Source organism: Corythoichthys intestinalis, chromosome 4, assembly GCF_030265065.1.
Source record: "Corythoichthys intestinalis isolate RoL2023-P3 chromosome 4, ASM3026506v1, whole genome shotgun sequence".
Taxonomy (NCBI): domain Eukaryota; kingdom Metazoa; phylum Chordata; class Actinopteri; order Syngnathiformes; family Syngnathidae; genus Corythoichthys; species Corythoichthys intestinalis.
Window position 1 is genome coordinate 6,379,067 of NC_080398.1, and position 16,356 is coordinate 6,395,422.

The window sequence follows — 16,356 nt, forward strand, 5'->3', positions numbered from 1 at the left end:
GTATCGCCATGAGCCAGAAATAAAACTGAGACGACTATAGAAACGAGTCACGCCTAATTCAATTTGCTCCGAGCGGATGCTCTTCATTGTCTTATTAGCGCGACTTCAACAAAGAGTCTGCATGTAGCCAGCTGCTATAGAAGCTAACCACGCTAACAGAGCTGGCACAAATCAACTCCATTCTACAAGAATTACAGATTCAATTACTGGCCTTGGTGTTTGATTTTTATTTCTTTGTTACATACAGTCATGTGAAAAATTATGACACTCCATTAAATATCCAGTTCTTTAATAGGAAATGTTCACATATCAATGTCTGATCTTTTTTCTTTATCTCTGAAAAAGAAAGTGATTTAATAGAAGGTAAACAACAAAAATGAACATTGTTTTACTCATTAAACCAAATATCTCAACAAAAACGCATATTCTAACCGAGGAAAAAGTTAGGACACCCTACCACCTAATAGCTAGTGTTAGCCCCTTTGGCTGAAATGACTTCAGTGAGACGCTTTTTGTTGCCATCTACCAGTCTTTGACAACGGTCTGAAGAAAGCTTGCACCGCTCAACACAGAGTACTTTTAACAGTGACTGACTGTTGAAGTGAGTGAAAACACCATGGTTAGATCAAATGAGCTGTCTGAGGCCTTCAGAAAGAAGATTGTAGACGCTTAAGAGTCTGGTAAAGGATTTCAGAAGAATATAAAATTAGCCTTTCCACTCTCTGGAAAATTGTCTGCAAGTGGAGGACATTCAAAACAACTACCGCCAACATGCCCAGGTCTGGCCGTACAAGCAAGTTCACCCCGAGAACAGACCGCATGATGCTAAAAGAAGTCTCCAAAATAGCCTAAAATGTCATCACGGGACATACAGCAGGCTATTGCTACTGTTGATGTGAAAGTGCATGCCTCTACAATCAGAGACTTCACAAGTTTAACCTTCATGGGAGGTGTGCAAGGAGGCTCTCCAAGAAGAAGATGAAGGCCAGACTGAAGTTAGCCAGAGTGAATGTAAACTAAGACCAGGACTTCTGGTATAATGTTCTTTGGACAGATTAAAATTGAATTAGTCGGACACTAGAACAGAGGACATGTTTGGCGTAAACCCAATTCAGCATTCCAGGAAAAGAACCTCATACTAACTGTGAAACATGGAGGTGGAAGTGTCATGGTTTGGGGATGCTTTGCTGCGGCAGGACCTGGCCAGCCCAACATTACAATGACCCAAACACACCAGTAAATCCACCAAGTGCTGGCTGAAATGGAGAGTCCTGAAATGGCCGAGTCAAAGCCCAGATCTTAATCTCATTGAGATGCTGTGGGGCAGTGTTGCGTTAGTAACTCAGTTACCTGAATGTAAAAGTAATTAGTTACTTGGCAAAGTAACTGGTGATAATTTTTTTTTTCTTCTTAAAAAAAAAAAAAATAAATAATAGGTCACCCAATGTGAAGTTTAAAGGGGTTTTGGGGCAATTGGCCCTAGCCCAATTCTTTACCCTAAACTTAACTAGACACTGGGGTATGCTGATATTGCGATAACTAGATAGTAACCTTTGCTATGTGTGGAAGTCATTTAATGTTCTGAATCAACCGTTAAAGTTGTTAAAATTGCTCCCGTTATTGCATTAGTTCCCTTCTGTCTACTTTCGACATGTGAAAATTTGAACTGTTTCATCCTTTAAAGATGGACTCAAGTCAAGATTTTGCCGATTTAGGAGCATTTTAGATTAAAGATTACTTAGGTTCGCTAGGACGGTTCTCTACAACTTTCCTAAGAGGTCTACTGCTTTAAGATGGCGGCTGTTTACAAACGCATCTAGTTCTTTAGATATGTTGCTAATGCCACTGTCTGTCATTTGCATCTACTTATACAATATGATTTCGACAGTAGCATTATGTGGGCGTAGTTTGTAGGTTATCGGCTACAGTCAGGTATTATTGGAGCCACCTAGCATCGCGTTTGCAACGGCGTCCCCACTCTTGCTCTGCTCTCGCGTCTCCGTGAGACCGTCTCTGATTTTTCTCGCGTCAACCAACATAGTAACGCAGAGTAACGCACGCCTTTCCCGCCTCAGTAACGGTAACGGCATTGCCAAGATGAGAAAAGTAATTGATGAGATTACTCACTGCTGAAAAAAATTACGCCGCTGGTAACGCCGTTATATTCTAACGCCATTATTAACAACACTGCTGTGGGGTGACTTGAAACCGGCTGTACATGCAGGAAATCCCTTAAACATCTCTCAGCTGAAAGTATTCTGCGTTGACGATTGAGGCAAATTTCCTTCAGACCGATGTCAAAGACTGGCAGATAGCTACAAAAAGCGTCTCACTGAAGTTATTTCAGCCAAAGGAGGTAACACTAGCTATTAGGTGGTAGGGTGTCCTAACTTTTTCCTCAGTTAGAATATGCATTTTTGTTGATATATTTGGTTTAATGAGTAAAACAATGTTCATTTTTGTTGTTTACCTGCAATTAAATCACTTTCTTTTCCAGGGATGAAGAAAAAAACAAGATCAGACATTATATGAGAACATTTCTTAATAAAGAAATGAATATTTAATGGGGTGTCCTAATTTTTTTACATGACTGTATATATTAGTAGTACGACGCTATGGTATTGTTTGCATCTTAGTTTTTGGGACAGTTTTAATTCAGGTTTGGTACGTGTTTTTTGCTTGTAAGGAGAACCATTTGTTCGCCCCTAAAAGCAAAAATTGGATTGTGCAGTAACAGTTTTAACACTACAGGTAGTCCCCGGTTTAAAAAATGAGTTTCGTTCCTGCGCTGGCGATGTAACCCGGATTTCTGCGCAAGTCTGCATCGACGGAGGTGCTGCGATTGACGTCATCACTCGAAATTAATATCTCAGTATCCTAATTTTTACTGCACAAACGAGCACAACTCTAGCACAAACGAATGGCACCATAGCGGTTCCGTTCCGCAGTACATTGGGGGACCTGTGTGATGTCATCACTACAAATTATAACCAATAATAGCAACAAAACCGTTGCAGCACAAACAAAAAAAATTACAAACAATTGACAACATTTTAATCAAAATGGGGGTCTGGTTGACCTCAGACTGACCTAGAAAAGAATTGTAAATTGGGTTAGTAATGATCCTGAGTCAATTTCCCAGGAGCGAACCTTATATTTTGTCCCATTTCTCTCTGCTACTGGCAGGAACAGCAAGAAGGAGTCTGACCTGGATGCGGCTTTGGTGCGCCTCCGTGACCTGGAGGCGCTGCTCAACTCCAAAGACGCAGCCCTCAGTACGGCCCTGAGCGAGAAGCGAAATCTCGAGGTCGAGATCAAGGAGCTCAAGGCTCAGTTGGCCAAGGTAAGTCGCAATCATGTCACTTCACTCAAAATAGCAGCTTCTCCATGTTTCCGGGTCAAATCGTAGAGCACCCCAACAGACAAAACGTGATTCAGAATATGAAAAAATCATTGCTTATTTAAATGTGATTGCCATCATTAGCATCACGAAAGAGCGACGAACGACGCAGAATTGCACTTTTATTCAAAAATAAATGAAAATACCTGATTTTAGCTTCAAACTGTGCATAAAAATAATCGTAAATGAAGATCTAAGTACTGTATAACACAAGAATAATTGGCTAACTTAAATAGCAAAAGTCCTCTTGCTTAAATGCTATAAAATGCTAACGTTTACAATGTTCTTAACAAATCGTTCAAACACATATTCCCACACACAAAAAAAAACTGCTAAATATGCCTATAAACTAAATTATGAATGCATTAAAAAAACATTAACTCAAACAAAAACTTTATGTTGGTCTTAACAGGGAGCAGCCGGATTCAGCCGTGTAAGATGAGTTATGTCACATTCACTGTTGCCACTCGAGGGCAGTGTATCGATCCAAATCAATAAAAGTAAATGCAACACTTTCAAAAGAACAATTAGCTAACTTGCATGGCAAAAATCCACTAGCTTGAATACTATAAAATGCTAACTTTGTTTTTTACAATGGTCTTTTAAAAAATCATTCAAATGCATATTCCTACAAAAAAACAAAAAAAAAACCCTAAATAAACCTTTAAACTAAATTATGAATGCACAAATAATCATATAAGCTCAAACAAAAACTTACAACCTTATGTTGGTCTTAACAGGGAACAGCTGGATTCGGCCATGTAGGACGAGTTATGTCATATTCACTGTTGTCACTAGAGGGGACTGTGTCCACCCAAATGAATAAAAGTAAATACAACACTTTCAAAAGAACAATTGGCTAACTTGCATAGCAAAAGTCGGCTAGCTTAAATGCTATAAAATGCTAAAGTTTACAATGTTCTTAACAGATTGTTCAAACACATATTCCCACAAAAAAAACAACTGCTAAATATACCTATAAAATAAATTAAAAAATGCATAAAATAACTTATTCGCTCAAACAAAAGCTTACCTTAAGTTGGTCTTAACAGGGAGCAGCTGGACATGTTGTCATATTCACAGTTGCCACTAGAGGGCAGTGTATCTACCCAAATCAATAAAACTATGCAAACACATTAAAAAAACCAATTACAACGTCATTGTAATTAAAGGAATCCTCGAAGAAGCAAAATTTGATTGTTTTTTTTTTCTAATCGATTTACTCTAGTTAATTGATTAATCGTTGAAGCACTAGTCTATTACAAGATTTAATTTAAAATAAAAAATATGAATTTGAAAAAATATATATCCAGATTAAAAATAGATAGATAAATAATAAAAATGAAATTTCACGCATAAATTATGGCACATGTTGAAATTTTTCAATTTTTCAAGCTTTATTACGTAAATGTGTCATTTATTAAAGAAAACATTTGGAAGGAAATTAAACTGTAGTACGGGGGGGGGGGGGGGGGGGGGAGCTGTGTGATGGCACCGTCTAGTGGCATGTTTAGGAAATGCTTGTTTTGCGTGAACCATGTGATAGCAAAACATATTTTGGGCACAAATCCATCCAAAAAAAAGGCGTAATAGTGAAATCAGTTCCTAATTGGTCTTCCTTTTCGGCTGCCTTAGGCCCGCGCACATAAAAAAAAAAAAAATATCCAGAAGATTGTCACCTCCCAGAATGAACTGTAGATTTCTGTTAGCATACTATACATCGTCGCCATAAGCGGATTTTAAGGGGGGCAGGGCGCCAGCCCCACCCCCTGGTGGCCGAAAAGTGCCATTGCATGTAATTGACTTTCCTATATTTATATATATATATATATATATAAAAGTTGTAAAGCAATAAAACTGCAACAAAAATGAATGAAATGAACAAAAAAATATATTTTTATAATGGGTCAAAATTATTTTTCGAACAAATCATATGACGAGCAACTTAGACGGTATTTTGCTTTGCATGTAATTTTCAACCCAAAAAATAAGGGAGGGCAATTTTATTTTTCAAATGTTTTTTTTCTTTGATTGAACTTAACTTACTCAACTTATTTTGGGGATTAAATGATTCAGACACAGATGTCCTACCCATAATATGGCCCAGAGACAAAAAGGATATCTTCAAACAAAGAAAACATTTTTAATGAAATGCAAATTTTTCAATCTCAAATATTTTTTCGCATTCAAAAACTTTTTCCGTGATTGAATTTTTTCTTATTTTGACTAAGTGATTTTTCTTTTTGAAAATAATATATATTTTAAGCAACTTATTTTTTTGATTAAATAATAGAGAAAAATGTCCTAGCCAAAATGTGCCCCAAACACAAATCAACATTGCTTCAATCAATAAAAAAAAAAAGAAAAAAATCAAAGAAAAATAACTTTCGCATGCATTTTTTTGTTTTTTGAGATGACTTTTTTTATTTTTTTTGATTGAAGCTTTTTTTTGGTTTAAAATATATTTTGATTGAAGCAATTTTGTTTTTTTGATTGAAGCGACTTTTTTTTTGGTTAAAATATATATTTTGATTGAAACAATTCTTCTTTTTTTTATTTTATTTTTATTGAAGCAACTATTTTTTTTGAAGACTCAAATCTACCTCCATATGGCTCCACCCAGGGGATACACTTTTTGACTGGGGTAACTACATTGGCACGACACCGGCAGGCGTACCATATTCAATGGATGACGATCTTGGCAAAAAGTATTGCCTAAGCAGTCTGATTTAGAATTCCCCTCAAGAATGATGAGAAACCAAAAACGCTCATTGTCAACTTATTATAAATATTCTTGTAAGTTAATTTTTTTGCTGACGCTGCATTTCGGAGTCATCATCATGTTGTGCCCCCTCTGCCCCAAAAGTCAAACTCCGTCTATGATCGGCGCACTATTTTGTTATTGCCGTGTGAGCGTTCCGTCATTTTGTCAACGGGTATTAGCTAGTTAGCGCTAGAACGATAGACATGATCATCAGTTGTGGTTGTGACATCACACCCATAATTGCTGAAAAAAAAAAAGTAGGCGTTCCTGCGCAACTTCAAGTAGATCGGACATCTATCGCCATTTTTAACCGCGCTCGTTCGCTCCCTCCCAGTTGGACGGCGCCCTGGCCGACGCCCGTCGCCAACTCCAGGACGAGATGCTCCGCCGCGTGGACGCCGAGAACCGCCTGCAGACGGTGAAGGAGGAGCTGGAGTTCCAGAAGAACATCTACAACGAGGTGCCGACTTTTCGCCGTCCTCTCTTTCACGCCTCCTCGCTTTCCCTGAGCAAATCGTTTTCTCGCAGGAAATCCGCGAGTCCAAGCGGCGTCACGAGTCGCGCATGGTGGAAATCGACAGCGGGCGGCAGCAGGAGTTTGAGAGCAAGCTGGCCGAGGCGCTGGCCGACCTGCGGGCTCAGCACGAGGAGCAGGTGGGGCTCTACAAGGCCGAGCTGGAGAAGACGTACAACTCCAAGGTAAACGGCGCCGCCCGCTGGCCGAGGTCGGAAACGAAATGAGGTGTTTAATCGGGTTTCGAATTTTGAAATCAGCTGGAGAACGCGCGTCAGTCGGCTGACAGGAACAGCCACTTGGTGGGCGCCGCGCACGAGGAGCTCCAGCAGACGCGCATCCGGGTGGAAGGCTTGTCGGCGCAACTCAGCCAGCTGCAGAAACAGGTGAAATGAATCAAAACTAGTATCGGTACCAATACGACACATTATCGGTATCGGGGAGTACAAAAGAAATGACCCTGCGCGATATATACTTTTTTAGCTAAGCTAGTTATGACTTCATTTGAATGTCAATGCATTGATTTGATGAGAACGTCGCCCCTACCAGCATGGCCGCCCTGAGGCAGTTTTGCTACGGGCAATTTGCATGCGTCTACCATGCATTGAAATGAGTTTCACTAGTAATGGACGAACGAACATTCATCCGCTGCCACCCCTCCCATTTCAAACGGATTGGACGTTTAGCGCTGTCAAACGCAGCCAATGAGTTCGCTATAAAAAAATTCTGCCATGTAGGACGAGTTATGTCATATTCACTGTTGTCATTAGAGGGCACTGTGTCCACCCAAATGAATAAAAGTAAATGCAACACTTTCAAAAGAACAATTGGCTATCTTACATAGCAAAAGTCCGCTAGCTTAAATGCTATAAAATGCTAAAGTTTACAATGTTCTTAACGGATTGTTCAAGCACATATTCCCACAAAAAACTGCTAAATATACCTATAAAATAGATTACAAAATGCATAAAAAACATTAGCTCAAACAAAAACTTACCTTAAGTTGGTCTTAACAGGAAGCAGCTGGACATGTTGTCATATTCTTTGTTGCCACTAGAGGGCAGTGTGTCCACCCAAATGAATAAAAGTAAATGCAACACTTTCAAAAGAACAATTGGCTAACTTACATAGCAAGAGTCCGCTAGCTTGAATGCTATAAAATGCTAAAGTTTACAATGTTGTTAACGGATTGTTCAAACACATATTCCCACAAAAAAAACTGCTAAATATACCTATAAAATGGATTACAAAATGCATAAAAAACTTATTGGCGCAAACAAAAACTTACCTTAAGTTGGTCTTAACAGGGAGCAGCTGGATATGTCATATTCACTGTTGCCTCTAGAGGGCAGTGTGTCCACCCAAATGAATAAAAGTAAATGCAACACTTCAAAAGAACAATTGGCTAACTTGCATAGCAAATGTCTGCTAGCTTAAATGCTATAAAATGCTAAAGTTTACAATGTTCTTAACGGATTGTTCAAACACATATTCCCACAAAAAACTGCTAAATATACTTATAAAATAAATTACAAAATGCATGTTGCCACTGTGTCCACCCAAATGAGTAAAAGTAAATCCAACACTTCAAAAGAAGAATTGGCTAACTTGCATAGCAAAAGTCCGCTAGCTTAAATGCTATAAAATGCTAAAGTTTACAATGTTCTTAACGGATTGTTCAAACACATATTCCCACAAAAAAACTGCTAAGTATACCTATAAAATAAATTACAAAATGCATAAAAAAACTTATTAGCTCAAACAAAAACTTACTTTAATTTGGTCTTAACAGGGAGCAGCTGGATAAGTTGTTATATTCACTGTTGCCACTAGAGGGCAGTGTGTCTACCCAAACCAATAAAACTATGCAAACACATTAAAAAAAAAAACATTACCAATGTCATTGTAATTAAAGGAATCCTGGAAGAAGCAATATTTGATTGTTTTTTTTTCTAATCGATTTACTATAGTAAATTGATTAATCGTTTCAGCACTAGTCTGTTACAAGATTTAAGTTAAAATAAAAAAATATGAATTTGAAAAAATAAAGAATATGAATTTGAAAAAATAGATATCCAGATTAAAAATGGATACAAAAATAAATAGTAAAAATGAAATTTCGTGCATAAATTATGTCACATGTTGAAATTTTTCAATTTTTACCCCCACCAGGATTAAGTTTTATTACATAAATGTGTCATTTATTAAAGAAAACATTTGGAAGGAAATTAAACTGTGGTACGGGGGGAAAAAAAAAAAGCTGTGTGATGGCACCGTCTAGTGGCATGTTTAGGAAATGCTTATTTTGTGTGAACTCAATGTGATGGCAAAGCATATTTTGGCCACAAATCCATCCAAAAAAAGGCTTAATAATGAAATCAGTACGAAATCGGCTGCCTTAGCCCCGCCCACAACAACAACAACAACAAAAAATATATATATATCCAGAAGATTGTCACCTCCCAGAATGAACTGCAGATTTCTGTAGTTTGCCAGGGCGCCGTCCTACTGGGAGGGAGCGAACGAGTGCGGTTAAAAATGGCGATAGATGTCCGATCTACTTGAAGTTGCGCAGGAGATATTTACGCTGGTGTTTTTTCTTGGCTAGCTGTCCTCGAGCGAGGCTAAAGTGCGCGAGATGGAGGAGATGCTGAGCCGGGAGCGCGACACCATGCGACGGCGGCTGGAGGAAAAGGACCGCGACATGGCCGCCATGCAGGCACGCCTGCAGCAGCAGCTGGACGAGTACCAGGAGCTCTTGGACATCAAGCTCACCCTGGACATGGAGATCAACGCCTACAGGAAGCTGCTGGAGGGCGAGGAGGAGAGGTCAGAATATTATATAATATAATATTATACTAGTCCTTCTCAAAAAAAATTAGCATATTGTGATAAAGGTCATTATTTTCTGTAATGTACTGTTAACCCTTTAAGGTCTGGGCCTATTTTGTCTGATTTTGCATGCCTTTGAAGTTGCCTTTATATTTCAAAGAAAGAATTGTTTACGATGGCCTGGTTTGGTCCCTTTTTTTGTGACACCTTGAACTTCATGTCCAAACTGTTGTTTCCTTCACTGACCAATTATAAATCATCATTTTGGGCCCAAAAAGACCAAAAATTCCAAAATCGTTTTGTAAAAATTTTTAATATTGATGTGCAATTGACAACCAAACATGCGTAACGAACCGTTTTGAAACTTTGTAATATTTATTCAACATGTTAGGATGAATATTCAACCCAAAAAATTTAGAATAAATAGTCTTATATTTGACAATTCAACATAAACAACAGGTATAGCCATAGGCGTTTTTTGCCTATATATATGCTCTAGTCAAAACAGGTTATATACAGCAGACCAAACAGTGAAGAACAGTGAAAAAATATATACCATCTAACACAAAAATTGTTTAGAGGCCATCTCTTAATGAGTTTAGGTATTGCGGCCCATCACCTGATGAAAACTACGTACACACAATCAAGCTTCTTGAAAACACATTTATATACACAAATTGAGAAGACTGATTGTGGGACAAAAAAAAAATATAACATTGGGGAAAAAAGTATTTTCAAAAATATTTACAATAAACAAGGTAAATTTTTTTCAGGCATGCCACTCCGAAAAGCAGTTTCGTCCTGGAATTAGACACAGGGCTGCATCACACAGCCCACACTTCCATGGGGTGTCGGTCCTCTTTCCACCCTTCCATTTTCATTTCACTTTACTTTCATTGTCACTATAAATGTACATGAAAAAAGTCAGTATTTATGAAAATAATAAAGTATAAAATAAAAATATATACAGCAATAAATAATAATGGAAATCTATATGTTTGACAATAGAAAGAATACCATAGCTGAATATGTGCTACATCCCTAATCTTCATATAGAAAGAATAACGCCACAAATTATAAATTTCTGCCTGGGATACACACAGTGCACGTACGACTTTGATCTGATATGCACATTTTATTATTATATACACAAACACACACTTATATTGCATCAAAATTAATTTTGTCTTGCAATATCAAAAGAAACTTTCAAAAAACTTTTTCAGCATTAAAAAAAAAAAAGTGAGTTGGCTTACCTCTGCTCGTCGATGGCGTCACCCACGTGTTCAAATCCGTCACTATCTTCACTCGAGGACTCTTCTGAAGAAGACGATGATGACGAATTTGGACCATCCTCTTCCTCAAGTTGATCAAAAAGCACAATTGCTTGCGCAAAACTTAGTTTTCCGTTCATTCTCAAAGTCACACAAAGTCGCTGCTCGATCCAAACGGGCGTCGCTCGCCACCTCGCTGCTTCAGAACACTCCTCCCTCTCATTCGGTGGAACCTCGCACGGCAGTTATATTTATTAAAAAAAAACGCATTTTGTGCTTCCACTGTGACTTCGAAAGGGTTCGTTTGATTTGTGTTTTTTTCATGGAGCTTCCGTTTTGAAAAAGGACAAGAAATGATGGAAATATAGACATAAACAAATGATCCATGCAGCGTTTTAATGTTTTTTTGAGAGGACAATAAAACTATAAAACTTAAATGACAATATCTCACGTTTTAGTTGGTCGATTGACTTCAAATAATAACGAGAGTAAACCGCAACTTCCGCACTTTAAAACGAGACCAACCAAAGGCATGTGGGTGACGTAATTAAAACGTGAGGGCGCTTCAAAGACGACGTGCGCTGAGGACGCGCCGGCGCGTCCTTCGACTCTCAAGGGTTAAACATTAGACTTTCATATATTTTAGATTCATTACACACAACTAACGTAGTTCAAGCCTTTTATTGTTTTAATTAGGGCTGCAACTATGGAATATTTTAGTAATCGAGTAATTGACTGAAAATTCTATCGAGTAATCGGATAATACATTTTTTTAGGCAAAGAGCAATTATAAATATACATGGGTAAAAAAGACATTTAATCCAATATTGAACCATTTTCAGTCAATTAATGTCTTTATTTTCAATGTACATTGTTGATAATGGCCAACAATTGCATCTCAGATGTGACTAGAAAAAAAAATTCACTGCTTTCACTCAAAAGATCTTAAAAAAAAAAAAAAAAAAAAAAAATCTTACCTAAAAATTAAACAATTTTTTTTTTTTAACGTTAACGTGTGGTAATTAATCACGTTAAAATATTTGACGCAATTAACGCACATGCCCCGCACAAACAGATTAAAATGACAGCACAGTGCCACTTGTTACTTGTGTTTTTTGGAATTTTGTAGCCCTCTGCTAGCGCTTGGGTGCGACTGATTTTATGGGTTTAAGCATTGTGTAATTATTGACATCAACAATGGCGGGCTACTAGTTTATTTTTTGATTGAAAATTTTACAAATTTTTTTAAAACAAAAACATTAAGAGGGGTTTTAATATAAAATGTCTATAACTTCTACTAACATTTATCTTTTAAGAACTACAAGTCTTTCTATCCATGGATCGCTTTAAGAGAATGTTAATAATGTTATTGCCATCTTGTTGATTTATTGTTATAATAAACAAATACAGTACCCATGTACCGTATGTTGAATGTATATATCCATCTTGTCTTATCTTTCCATTCCAACAATAATTAACAGAAAAATATGGCATATTTTATAGATGGTTTGAATTGTGATTAATTACGATTTATTAATTTTTAAGCTGTAATTAACTTGATTAAGAATTTTAATCTTTTGACAGCCCTAGCTTTCACTCAGAAGATCTTATAAAAAAAAAAAAAAAAAAAAAACATATTTCTTACCTTAAAATGTAATTACGCTTGATAACACACATCACTTGAAAGCTACGTGTTTTTCCCCACGTGTTTCAATTTAATTTCCATTTGTGTCAAGCTATTTTTAAGTTCTAGTTAAGTTTTAAGTTAGTCTAAACTGTAAGTACTGATAGGATTTTGAGTTTTTGCCATGTTCAAAATAAATGTATGATACCTGCTGTATTGGAGCACATTAGGGACCAGTGCTACTTGGTGTTTTATTCAACAGGGACTACTGAGCTAAAACTGACAGTTAGCTTTATTATGTTTTAATTTTACACCCTCATCACTCTACGGCGCTGTGTTTTTACAGATTAAATAAAGCCTGTATGTAAGACACGTAAGCCACGCATCAATAGTGGTCATAATGAATAGAAACCTAGCCCTCCGAAGGGCCAAAGTTACGTGAGCGAGTGACAGTAACGTTATATTTATTAGGGATGAGAAGTCTACTGCTTAAAGATGGCGGCTGTTTACTAACGCTGCCCAGACGCGGCCGAGTCTGTCATTTCGCAACTAGTCCTAAATGCGTGCGATATCTATTAGACGCATCGGACACTACCTGCTACCACACTAGCATCATGCGGGCGTAGTTTTTAGTAACTACGGCGTAGTTTGTAACGGCTGTCGGCTGCAGTAAGTTTTTTATTTTATTATTTTTTTTAATTGCTTCTTCCTCTACGTCAGCACGTTGTCCCGCATTAAAAGTAGTCCGGGCAAAACGTGATGCTTAGAGCTGGCAAAATTAAATGATTCCTCGAGGTGAATAAAATTACTCGTATCAGTTTTTAAACTCGAGTTTAGGGCTGCAGCCATCGATTATTTTAGTAGTCGATTAATCGATGAACTAGTTAGTTCGAATAATCGAGTAATCGGATAAGAAACATGAAAAATTAAAATACCTGAGCTGAGCTCAAAAAAATAAATAAACAAGGATCTATTTACAACAAAAGAACAATTGGCTAGCTTAAATGCTATAAAATGCTACGTTTTTTTTTTTTTTTTTTTTTTTTACAAAGCTCGTGACAAATGGTTCAGACACATATTCCTAATATTCCTACAAAAAACGGCTAAATATACCTATAAACTAAATGACAAATTCATTTAAAAAACATTAGCTCAAACAAAAACTTGCTTATGTTGGTCTTAACATGGAGCAGCTTGATTCAGCCATGTTAAAAGAGGCAGACTGGAGGGCAGTGTATCCACCCAAATCAATAAAACTAAATACAAACACTTTCAAAATTAACCATTACATTGCCACTTTAATTAAAACGAATACTCAAAGCAGCAAAATTTAATTCGAATATTTTTTTCTAATCGAATACTCGAGTTAATCGATTAATCGTTGCACAACTACTGGAGTTACTCGAGTTACTCGAGTATTCGTTTCAGCTCTCGTTTTAATATTGATGATTTGGGAAAAAAAGTCAAGAACAACCAGAAATCCCTATCTCAAAAACGTAGCATATCATGAAAAGGTACTCTAAAGAAGCTACTAACCTAATCATCTGAATCAACGAATTAACTCAAAACCTCTGCGAAAGATTCCTGAGGCTTTTAAAAACTCCCAGCCTGGTTCATTACTCAAAACCGCAATGATGGGCAAGACTGCCGACCTGACTGCTTTCCAGATGGCCATCATTGACACCCTCAAGCAAACCAACCAAAAAAACCAAAAATCCCTATCTCAAAAAATTAGCATATTTCATCCGACCAATACGAAAAAGTGTTTTTAATACAAAAAAAAAAAAATCAACCTTCAATTAATTATATCAGCTATGCACTCAATACTTGGTCGGGAATCCTTTGGCAGAAATGACTGCTTCAATACGGCATGGAGGCAATCAGCCTGTGGCACTGCTGAGGTGTTATGGATGCCTTGATAGCGGCCTTAAGCTCATCCACAGTGTTGGGTCTGGTGTCTCTCAACTTCCTCTTCACAATATCCCACGGATTCTCTATAGGGTTCAGGTCAGGAGAGTTGGCAGGGCACAGTAATGCCGTGGTCAGTAAACCATTTACCAGTGATTTTGGCACTGTGAGCAGGTGCTAGGTCGTGCTGAACAATGAAATCCTCTCCATAAAGCTTTTCAACAGATGGAAGCATGAAGTTCTCCAAAATCTTAAGATAACTAGCTGCATTCAAGTTCAAGTTCAGCTTTATTGTCAAAAATGCATGTACGGGGTACTTGACACTGGACTTGAAGCATTTTGGCATTTCCTTCTCCCCAGTTTTCCTCCAAACTCTGGCACCTTGATTTCCCAATGACACGCAAAATTTACTTTCATCTGAAAAAAGTACTTTGGACCACTGAGCAACAGTCCAGTGCTGCTCCTCTGTAGCCCAGGTCAGGCGCTTCTGCCATTTCCAGCGCACGCCTGTGCACGGTGGCTCTGGATGTTTCTACTCCAGACTCAGTCCACTGTTTCTGCAGGTCTGGAATCGGCCCTTCTCCACAATCTTTCTCAGGGTGCGGTCACCTCTTCTGATTGTGCAGCGTTTCCTGCCACACTTTTTCCTTCCCACTGAGGCGCCTTGATACAGCATTCTGGAAACTGCCTATTCCATCAGAAATTTCTTTCTGTGTCTTAGCCTCTTGCTTGAGGGTGTCAATGATGGCCTTCTGGACAGCAGTCAGGTCGGCAGTCTTGCCTATGATAGCGGTTTTGAGTAATGAACCAGGCTGGGAGTTTTTAAAAGCCTCAGGAATCTTTCGCAGAGGTTTTGCGTTAATTCGTTGATTCAGATGATTAGGTTAGAAGCTTCTTTAGAATACATTTTCATGATATGCTTATTTTTTGAGATAAGGATTTTTGGTTTTTCTTGATTTTTTTTCTTGATTTTTTTTTTTTTTTTTTTTTTTTTTTTTTTGCGCCAAAGTCATTAATATTAAAAAATAAAAGGCTTGAACTACTTCAGTTGTGTGTAATGAATCTAAACTATATGAAACTCTGTTTATCAATACATTACAGAAAATAATTAACTTTATCAAGATATGCTAATTTTTTTAGAAGGACTAGTACATTATACATTTAGCATTTAAAAAAAATATATCATTTAGCATTAAAAATCATTGTTTTTTTTTTGAAATGATATAAAAAAATCAAAATTTTCCAATAATTAAAAAAATATATTTTTGTAATATTGTAATTGTGATGTATTTCATTTAAAAAAGATGAAAACGGACATTTGACACATCCAAATTCTGCACTCAAAAAAAATATATAGCTCCTTTCCAATATATATAAAATAACTTTTTTCTACTACGTAAAACACATTTCAGTATTAAAAAATAAAAAATAACTTGTAGATAGAAATTGACATTCTATACATTCTGCATAAAAAACTTCATAGTTATTTTGAAATGTGTTTTTAAAAAAATACATCATTTCATTTACATGCAATATTCTATGTGCAATACTACTTACGTGCAATATTAATGTACAATATTCAATGCCTGGACTTTCAACTGCTGCTACTTCACTTCTATTCACACATATTCTATGTGCAATACTATTTCCATGCAATATTAACGTGCGATATTCCAATGCCTTCACTGGCAACTGCTGCTACTTCGATTATTTGCACTGCCTGAACATAGGATCTATGCATCCATGATTGAAATTTGACCTCAACGTATTTTCTAAGTGGGTGAACTTGCAAAATCACAAGGGCTACAAATACTTCACTGTTTATTTAAAAACTTTATTTTTTATTTTTTTTATAACGCAATAATTAGATTTTTTCCCCCCTGAAAGAAACCACATTGTTATTTAATTTAATTAATTTGTAATTGTGACATATTTCTTAAGAAAATAATTGTCATTTTCAAATAAGTCCATTTGTCAATAATAAACTAAAATAATTAAAAATCATCAGCGATCTGCAAAGTTCAAAATCATAGAGTAGAT

At 36.9% G+C, this 16,356-nt stretch overlaps 1 protein-coding gene across 2 annotated transcripts in view; it reads left to right on the forward strand.

The window, feature by feature from the left end:
• The window catches only part of LOC130914449 (lamin-A-like), a 71,149-nt gene that overhangs the window by 35,591 nt on the left and 19,202 nt on the right, over positions 1 to 16,356 (forward strand). For both annotated transcript variants that reach the window (XM_057833638.1, XM_057833640.1), the window contains exons 3-7: positions 3,187 to 3,343; positions 6,499 to 6,624; positions 6,693 to 6,863; positions 6,939 to 7,064; positions 9,287 to 9,507. In XM_057833638.1, the coding sequence (XP_057689621.1) occupies positions 3,187 to 3,343; positions 6,499 to 6,624; positions 6,693 to 6,863; positions 6,939 to 7,064; positions 9,287 to 9,507 (801 nt within the window). The remainder of the gene's footprint in view (positions 1 to 3,186; positions 3,344 to 6,498; positions 6,625 to 6,692; positions 6,864 to 6,938; positions 7,065 to 9,286; positions 9,508 to 16,356) is intronic.